General features: G+C 37.2%; 1 protein-coding gene across 2 annotated transcripts in view; it reads left to right on the top strand.

Annotated features, from left to right (window-relative positions):
- Positions 1-7,427: 7,427 nt before the first annotated feature.
- LOC143246735 (ras-related protein Rab-20-like) overlaps positions 7,428-9,899 on the top strand; it is an 86,724-nt gene continuing 84,252 nt past the window's right edge. For both annotated transcript variants that reach the window (XM_076493823.1, XM_076493822.1), the window contains exon 1: positions 7,428-7,735. In XM_076493823.1, the coding sequence (XP_076349938.1) occupies positions 7,725-7,735 (11 nt within the window). In that variant the 5' untranslated portion in view covers positions 7,428-7,724. The remainder of the gene's footprint in view (positions 7,736-9,899) is intronic.

Here is a 9,899-nt window from a genome sequence, read left to right as displayed (position 1 = left end):
AAGATGTTACCAGATATGTACAGTGACAGCTGTTGTAAAAAAAAAACATGATTCAACACACATCTTATTAGATCTACTCTAATGAGCGTAGTAACACTTTATTGAAAATATTAGCTTACGCTTCTTTTTTTAAGATAAAGTAGTTCTAGGGATATTAACCTGTCCTTGTATGAAAATATTTCCATCTCATATGTCGTCTTAGGTATCTCTCAGTAGAACCCTTTTCTGCAGTTCAATGTCCGTCTTAAGGTAATAAGCCCCAAACTCAACACAATACTTCAAATGAGGCCTAACCAGTGACATTTACAACGAAATTATAATATCCCTAAACTTATATTCAGTAGTTCTATACGTACAACACAAAATACTAATTATTTTACTATAGCAACAGAGTACTGCAATATAATATAATATAATATAATATAATATAATATAATATAATATAATATAATATAATATAATATAATATAATATAATATAATATAATATAATATAATTATCTTCTTTCGTTTCATTTGTTTTTTATAATTGCCTTCTTTGGTTTATAATTTGACTTCCTTTGATAAAGGGTAAATGATTTTTTTTTAAGTTTTGGGTTTGGCCACAGGTTAAATAATTTTTTAAACATACTGTTTTAAAAAAATTATTCATTGTTGCGGGGGTCATATTTTGATAACCTCTTGTACGACGAGAATTTTAAAGACCTTACTTTAGAGAAATCAGCTAATAACTTAACCAACTAGGGTAATATTAATCCAGTAGGAGTTTGGAAGATCTTTTTATTTGGATGTAACGAATCAAATGTCTTTTTACAAATTAACTCATTTACTTTACAAACACTTTGAGAGGACCCCGTGCCTAACATTGATCACACAATATACAGCACTTTACACACACTTTGAGAGGACCCCGTGCCTAACATTGATTACACAATATACAGCACTTCACACACACTTTGAGAGGACCCCGTGCCTAACATTGATCACACAATATACAGCACTTTACACACACTTTGAGAGGACCCCGTGCCTAACATTGATCACACAATATACAGCACTTTACACAAACTTTGAGAGGACCCCGTGCCTAACATTGATCACACAATATACAGCACTTTACACACACTTTGAGAGGACCCCGTGCCTAACATTGATTACACAATATACAGCACTTCACACACACTTTGAGAGGACCCCGTGCCTAACATTGATCACACAATATACAGCACTTTACACACACTTTGAGAGGACCCCGTGCCTAACATTGATCACACAATATACAGCACTTTACACAAACTTTGAGAGGACCCCGTGCCTAACATTGATCACACAATATACAGCACTTTACACAAACTTTGAGAGGACCCGTGCCTAACATTGATCACACAATATACAGCACTTTACACACACTTTGAGGACCCCGTGCCTAACATTGATCACACAATATACAGCACTTTACACAAACTTTGAGGGACCCGTGCCTAACATTGATCACACAATATACAGCACTTTACACACACTTTGAGAGGACCCGTGCCTAACATTGATCACATACTATACAGCACTTTACACACACTTTGGAGGACCCGTGCCTAGCATTGATTACACAATATACAGCACTTCACACACACTTTGAGAGGACCCGTGCCTAACATTGATCACATACTATACAGCACTTTACACACACTTTGAGGGACCCGTGCCTAGCATTGATTACACAATATACAGCACTTCACACACACTTTGAGGGACCCCGTGCCTAACATTGATCACATATTATACAGCACTTTACACACACTTTGAGAGGACCCCGTGCCTAACATTGATCACATATTATACAGCACTTTACACACACTTTGAGAGGACCCCGTGCCTAGCATTGATTACACAATATACAGCACTTCACACACACTTTGAGAGGACCCCGTGCCTAACATTGATCACACACTATACAGCACTTTACACTCACTTTGAGAGGACCCCGTGCCTAAAATTGATCACACAATATACAGAACTTTACAATCACTTTGAGAGGACCCCGTGCCTAACATTTATCACACAATATACAGCAACAAGATATCTTACTGTTTCTAATTAAAACGTTTCTTCAACATGGCAGTCTGTGCCCTCTACAGTTATCTTCCCCACCAGACTAGAAATCAGAGTTTATTCTTACTTTTTACTGCCCCACAAACTCTGCCCTCTACAGTTATCTTCCACACCAGACTAGAAATCAGAGTTTATTCTTACTTTTTACTGCATCACAGGTTTTGCCCTCTACAGCTATCTTCCACACCAGACTAGAAATTAGAATTTATTCTTACTTTCTACGGCCCCACAGACTCTGCCCTCTACAGGTATCTTCCCCACCAGACTAGAAATTAGAATTTATTCTTACTTTTTACTGCCTCACATACTCTGCCCTCTACAGTTATCTTCCACACCAGACTAGAAATCAGAGTTTATTCTTACTTTTTACTGCCTCACAGACTCTGCCCTCTACAGTTATCTTCCCCACCAGACTAGAAATCAGAGTTTATTCTTACTTTTTACTGCCCCACAAACTCTGCCCTCTACAGTTATCTTCCCCACCAGACTAGAAATCAGAGTTTATTCTTACTTTTTACTGCATCACAGGTTTTGCCCTCTACAGCTATCTTCCACACCAGACTAGAAATCAGAGTTTATTCTTACTTTTTACTGCCTCACAGACTCTGCCCTCTACAGTTATCTTCCCCACCAGACTAGAAATCAGAGTTTATTCTTACTTTTTACTGCCCCACAAACTCTGCCCTCTACAGTTATCTTCCCCACCAGACTAGAAATCAGAGTTTATTCTTACTTTTTACTGCATCACAGGTTTTGCCCTCTACAGCTATCTTCCACACCAGACTAGAAATTAAAATTTATTCTTACTTTCTACGGCCCCACAGACTCTGCCCTCTACAGGTATCTTCCCCACCAGACTAGAAATTAGAATTTATTCTTACTTTGTACTGCCTCACAGACTCTGCCCTCTACAGTTATCTTCCCCACCAGACTAGAAATCAGAGTTTATTCTTACTTTGTACTGCCTCACAGACTCTGCCCTCTACAGGTATCTTCCCCACCAGACTAGAAATTAGAATTTATTCTTACTTTGTACTGCCTCACAGACTCTGCCCTCTACAGTTATCTTCCCCACCAGACTAGAAATCAGAGTTTATTCTTACTCTTTACTGCCTCACATACTCTGCCCTCTACAGTTATCTTCCCCACCAGACTAGAAATCAGAGTTTATTCTTACTTTTTACTGCATCACAGACTCTGCCCTCTACAGTTATCTTTCCTACCAGACTAGAAATCAGAGTTTATTCTTACTTTTTACTGCATTACAGACTCTGCCCTCTACAGGTATCTTCCCCACCAGACTAGAAATTAGAGTTTATTCTTACTTTTTACTGCCCCACAAACTCTGCCCTCTACAGTTATCTTCCCCACCAGACTAGAAATCAGAGTTTATTCTTACTTTTTACTGCATCACAGGTTTTGCCCTCTACAGCTATCTTCCACACCAGACTAGAAATTAGAATTTATTCTTACTTTCTACGGCCCCACAGACTCTGCCCTCTACAGGTATCTTCCCCACCAGACTAGAAATTAGAATTTATTCTTACTTTGTACTGCCTCACAGACTCTGCCCTCTACAGGTATCTTCCCCACCAGACTAGAAATTAAAATTTATTCTTACTTTGTACTGCCTCACAGACTCTGCCCTCTACAGTTATCTTCCCCACCAGACTAGAAATCAGAGTTTATTCTTACTTTTTACTGCCTCACATACTCTGCCCTCTACAGTTATCTTCCCCACCAGACTAGAAATCAGAGTTTATTCTTACTTTTTACTGCATCACAGACTCTGCCCTCTACAGTTATCTTCCCCACCAGACTAGAAATCAGAGTTTATTCTTACTTTTTACTGCATCACAGGTTTTGCCCTCTACAGCTATCTTCCACACCAGACTAGAAATTAGAATTTATTCTTACTTTCTACGGCCCCACAGACTCTGCCCTCTACAGGTATCTTCCCCACCAGACTAGAAATTAGAATTTATTCTTACTTTGTACTGCCTCACAGACTCTGCCCTCTACAGTTATCTTCCCCACCAGACTAGAAATCAGAGTTTATTCTTACTTTGTACTGCCTCACAGACTCTGCCCTCTACAGGTATCTTCCCCACCAGACTAGAAATTAGAATTTATTCTTACTTTGTACTGCCTCACAGACTCTGCCCTCTACAGTTATCTTCCCCACCAGACTAGAAATCAGAGTTTATTCTTACTTTTTACTGCCTCACATACTCTGCCCTCTACAGGTATCTTCCCCACCAGACTAGAAATTAGAATTTATTCTTACTTTGTACTGCCTCACAGACTCTGCCCCGTACAGTTATCTTCCCCACCAGACTAGAAATCAGAGTTTATTCTTACTTTTTACTGCCTCACATACTCTGCCCTCTACAGTTATCTTCCCCACCAGACTAGAAATCAGAGTTTATTCTTACTTTTTACTGCATCACAGACTCTGCCCTCTACAGTTATCTTTCCTACCAGACTAGAAATCATAGTTTATTCTTACTTTTTATTGCCTCACATACTCTGCCCTCTACAGTTATCTTCCCCACCAGACTAGAAATCAGAGTTTATTCTTACTTTGTACTGCCTCACAGACTCTGCCCTCTACAGTTATCTTCCCCACCAGACTAGAAATCAGAGTTTATTCTTACTTTTTACTGCCTCACATACTCTGCCCTCTACATTTATCTTCCCCACCAGACTAGAAATCAGAGTTTATTTTTACATTTTACAGTCCCGCAGACTCTGCCCTCTACAGTTATCTTCCCCACCAGATTAGAAATCAAAGTTTATTCTTACTCTTTACTGGCCCACAGACTCTGCACTCAACAATTATCTTCCCCACCAGACTAGAAATCAGAGTTTATTCTTACTTTTTACTGCCCCACAGATTCTGACATCTACAGTTATTTTTTCCACCAGACTAGAAATCAGAGTTTATTCTTACTTTTTACTGCATCACAGATTCTGCCCTCTACAGGTATCTTCCCCACCAGACTAGAAATTAGAATTTATTTTTACTTTGTACTGCCTCACAGACTCTGCCCTCTACAGTTATCTTCCCCACCAGACTAGAAATCAGAGTTTATTCTTACTTTTTACTGCCTCACATACTCTGCCCTCTACAGTTATCTTCCTCACCAGACTAGAAATCAGAGTTTATTCTTACTTTTTACTGCCCCACAGATTTTGACCTCTTCAGTTATTTTTTCCACCAGACTAGAACACAGAGTTTATTTTTACATTTTACAGTCCCGCAGACTCTGCCCTCTACAGTTATCTTCCCCACCGGATTAGAAATCAGAGTTTATTCTTACTCTTTACTGGCCCACAGACTCTGCCCTCTACAGTTATCTTACCCGCTAGACTACCTTTGTATTCCTACCACCTCAGGCTAGAAAGCATTGACTTGTTCGTTTTGAAGGCAATGTGTTGTAGAGTTGTTTTGCTGGATAAACAATAGTACAGGATGATATAAGGATGGTCAGGTGGGTAGCCCTTCATCTTCTACATAAATAAACTTTAGTATGTTTCTAATACGTTTCCACATTTCTCGATCAATCAGTTCCTAACTTGACATAGTATGACGCGAGGAAGAACCCTACCATCTGATTTCGTATCGATAGAATTCTTGAAGAACAGTATGTTTTTTTTTCAATAGTTGCACGTTTGTGTGTTGTTATTGTGGTTTTTATGTTTATTATGTTAATAAAACAAATAGAAACACAATATCCTGCTATTTGTTACACACAAAGTTTTATATCAGTGCTTCAACGGACAGATACTTCAGGTAGTGTATATATTTCTCAGAAGAGAAGTGGACCTAGACCTTTCTAATCAAAGAAACAAATAAGTCAATTTCCTCATACTTACTACTCTCTATTAGTATTGGGGAAGAGGGGTCGTTTGATAATTACCAACTAAAATGTGAATAAATAAAAGCCCAATAAGCCCAGCTAGGCCCAGCGCTTTCGAAAAGTGGACCTTTCTTCTTCAGGAACAAATTAGGAATGGTGGTGTAATCGAATGAGTGATATGTATAGTAAATGGAGTTTATTGATATTGTAAAGGTCATCCGGTTTTATCAAAATATGTTTTGGATTCATAATAATATAATTTAAAGCCAACTTCTGGTGTTTGGTGGCCTTAGACGTGTGTATGTTTACAACAAGCGTGGCTCTTCTCACCAGGTCACGAATGTTGGATGGTTAAAAAAAAAATACAACAACCTTATCAAGATTATAGCGGGCACCTACAAACTAACGGTCGGTGGGTCGTGAAGGTAATGATGCGTGACTTATACCCTCACATTCAAGGAACCTTATATGAGATTACATATTTACGATTTGGTTCAATAGCTACCGATACAAAGATAACAGTTGGAGGTTGGTGTCCATTTATACTGTAACATACCTTACCATAAACCTGTTCTAGCTTTGTTGTTGTTATACTGTCTTAAGTTCGTTTTGCTGGCTTAATCCAAGATAATCGTTTGTCATGATATTAAACCTGTTCTTTTGTTGTTGGTGTTTTTTTTAAATAAGGTTCTTAATGACTTTTAGTCCGGTTCAGGTACATTTTAAACAGCGCTTTTAGGATTCGTCAAAGAAACCATTTATTGAGCTACGGTGTTCAAACTTTAGAATGGATGCTGTTATTGTTTACAATTAAGCACAAAGCTACACAATGGATTTTCTGTGCTCTGTCCGCCACGGGTATCGAAGCCTTAATTCTAGCGTTGTTAGTCCGCAGACAAACCACTGTGCCACTGATGGGCCTTAGAGTGTAAGAGACCGTTCTGGTAACTAATATTTCTGAATCGGAGTAGCCACGTGACCCACAGTGACACAGCGGCGAGTCTGCGGACTCACAACACTAGAAACCGGGTTTCGATACCCGTGGTGGGCAGAGCACAGATAGCCCATTGTGTAGCTTTGTTCCTAACTACATTCAAACACTTCATGGACCTGCCCTCGTCTTTGTAGCTAGTTAGCTATCACGAATTAAAGGTTTATATTACGAGCTACGTTGTCAGCGTAGGCATTCCCTCTGTAAATAATTTAAAGTTCCGAAACAAAGTAATTACATTTATTTTACTCTAAACAAAGTTTACAACAAACTAAAAATTATAAGAGGGTGTAACTGTTACTTTATCACTGATTTATATCAGTCATGATGCAAGTCTCACGTGATATTACAATTCAATGTTACGTCACGATATTAAAACCACGAGTGTTAGTGCGATCTGTTGTTCATTGAAGGCCACGCCATCAAGTACAAAGTTTTATTTTTCTTGGTGAGTTTTAGAGTCGTTTAAACACTACGAGATAACTGTGATAGAAAATATATGTGGTTTAAACACACGATAACTGTTGTTTAATTAAAAGCACCCTGAGGTAATCAGACTGAGAGACCTAATTCCATGACGACGTTGTTATAATGTATAACAAACGCGACATGTGGTAACATCACTGTCCGCCAGAGGGCTACGTTGATTTTATAGAAGATGCAAAGCACGTGGATTCGTCAGAGAACACGGAACTCTGCGACAAATTTCGTGTAATATCTCGAGCTTGTGTAACCGCACTCATCCTTTGGTATGCTAGCACAATGAGGAAGGCGTAAGTGATAAATAAAGTGTGTGTTAATAAATTTAACGTTAAGTAGAATGAGTTAAGCCTAAGTGATTTGTAAAGAATGCTTAAAATTATGTGGAATCCAATAAGTTCTATTAGGCTTAACTATTTGAAGAATGAGCATTTTAACGAACTTGTTATAATTATAAATTGAATTTGGAAACAGAATAGATGCACTTGAATAATTATTCATACAATTTTTTTATGATAACATAATTGCCCCTCTGCTGGTGTAAACAATAATATCATATTAAATTAATTTTATGTGTTAGAACATTAATAAACAGTTGTTTATTTCAAATATTGTTTTGGGAAAAAAAATATTGCGAGCTGCCACCTACATTATTTACATAACGTTTAACAATATATTAATATTTGCAAATAAGTTAATTAGTTTCATCCCGCTAAAACTGTTTCATATTTAGGCTTCATACCACACATAACAACGAGGGAACCACGCTGATCATTTAAGTCTACTAACACAACGACAGTTTTATATTCAAGATAAACGCAACTAGTTACCTATCATGAACTGTTATACAGTTAAAACCATTGATGTTTTGCTGGTTGTCCAGCTGAAATTGTGAGAACGCGTTGACAAAGGTATTGATTCCAGATTACAAACTGGAGAAATCGTATAAGAAGTTCTTTTCAGGTGGTTCCCCGCTGGTACAGCGGTAAATATAAGGATTTACAACGCTAAAATCAGGGGCTGGATTCCCGTCATGGGACTCAGTAGCTAGCCCAATATGGCTTTTCTTTAAGACAAACACCTCACATCTTTTCAGCTGGTTTAATGTAAAAAGTTGAATGAGCCAAAAGAATACATGTTTTATGGGTGTTTTAAGCTTTTGAATAGAAGTACTCGGTTGAAAAATAGTTTTTTTAATAGTGTGTTCCATGCTCCAAACGGATTAATCCATGATAAAGAGGTTTGTCATTTTACTTTTCAAAAATCTCCAAATACCCGTTTAATCCTATTTGTCAGGTTATAAGTTTAATTCTGTTGTAATAGTTTTTTATGTTGTCCACAAAACAGATTATAAGTTTAATTCTGTTGTAATGCCCCCCGCTAGTACAGCGGTATGTCCCCGGATTTACAACGCTAAAATCAGGGGTTCGGTTCCCCTCGGTGGGCTGAGCAGATAACCCGATGTGGCTTTGCTATAAGAAAAACACAAACACAAACTCTGTTGTAATGTTTTTTATATTGTCCACAAAACAGGTTATAAGTTTAATTTTGTTGTAATGTTTTCTATGTTGTCCACAAAACAGATTATAAGTTTAATTCTGTTGTAATATTTTTTATATTTTCCACAAAACAGGTTATAAGTTTAATTCTGTTGTAATATTTTTATATTGTCCACAAAACAGGTTATAAGTTTAATTTTGTTGTAATATTTTTTATATTGTCCACAAAACAGGTTATAAGTTTAATTTTGTTGTAATATTTTTATATTGTCCACAAAACAGGTTATAAGTTTAATTCTGTTGTAACGTTTTCTATGTTGTCCACTAAACAGATTATAAGCTTACTTGTGCAGCAATAGTCCTTTATATTGTCTACTAAACAGATTAAAAGTTTAATTTTGTAGTAATAGTTTTTTATGCTGTCCACAAAACAGATTATAAGTTTACTTGTGTTGCAATTGTCGTTTATGATGTCCACTGAACAGGTTATAAGTTTAATTTTATTTTAATGGTCGTTTATGTTGTCCACTGTACAAGTTCTGTTTTTAAGTGGTAAGTTTAGTCCTGTGTGATAGTGATTACTTGTGTGATCCAATCATTTTCTTACACGCTTGGGACTGTAGTTTCTTATGTAACTGTTATCTAAGAGATTCAAATACTTCACAAATGTTTGTATAAACAGGTTTCTAAAATAATGCTCTGATAGGTAAATAAAGAGATTTGATGTTGTTTAATATAAAAAAAACACACTTGAATTACCCTGAGAATTCAGTATTTATTCTGATTTTTATATATGCAAAAACGGCTCGTTTGGGTTGAGAAAATATTTTGCGTAGAAGAGCAAACAACGTTTCGACCTTCTTCGGTCATCGTCAAGTTCACAAAGAAAGAAAGAGGTAACTGACCGGAAGCTGACCACATGTTTGGAAGGGGTTGTGTAACTGAGTGTCGGAATGTA

Source organism: Tachypleus tridentatus, chromosome 3, assembly GCF_004210375.1.
Source record: "Tachypleus tridentatus isolate NWPU-2018 chromosome 3, ASM421037v1, whole genome shotgun sequence".
Taxonomy (NCBI): Eukaryota; Metazoa; Arthropoda; class Merostomata; order Xiphosura; family Limulidae; genus Tachypleus; species Tachypleus tridentatus.
The sequence above is the reverse complement of the archived record's forward strand: the minus strand, read 5'-3'. Positions and strand labels throughout refer to the sequence as shown.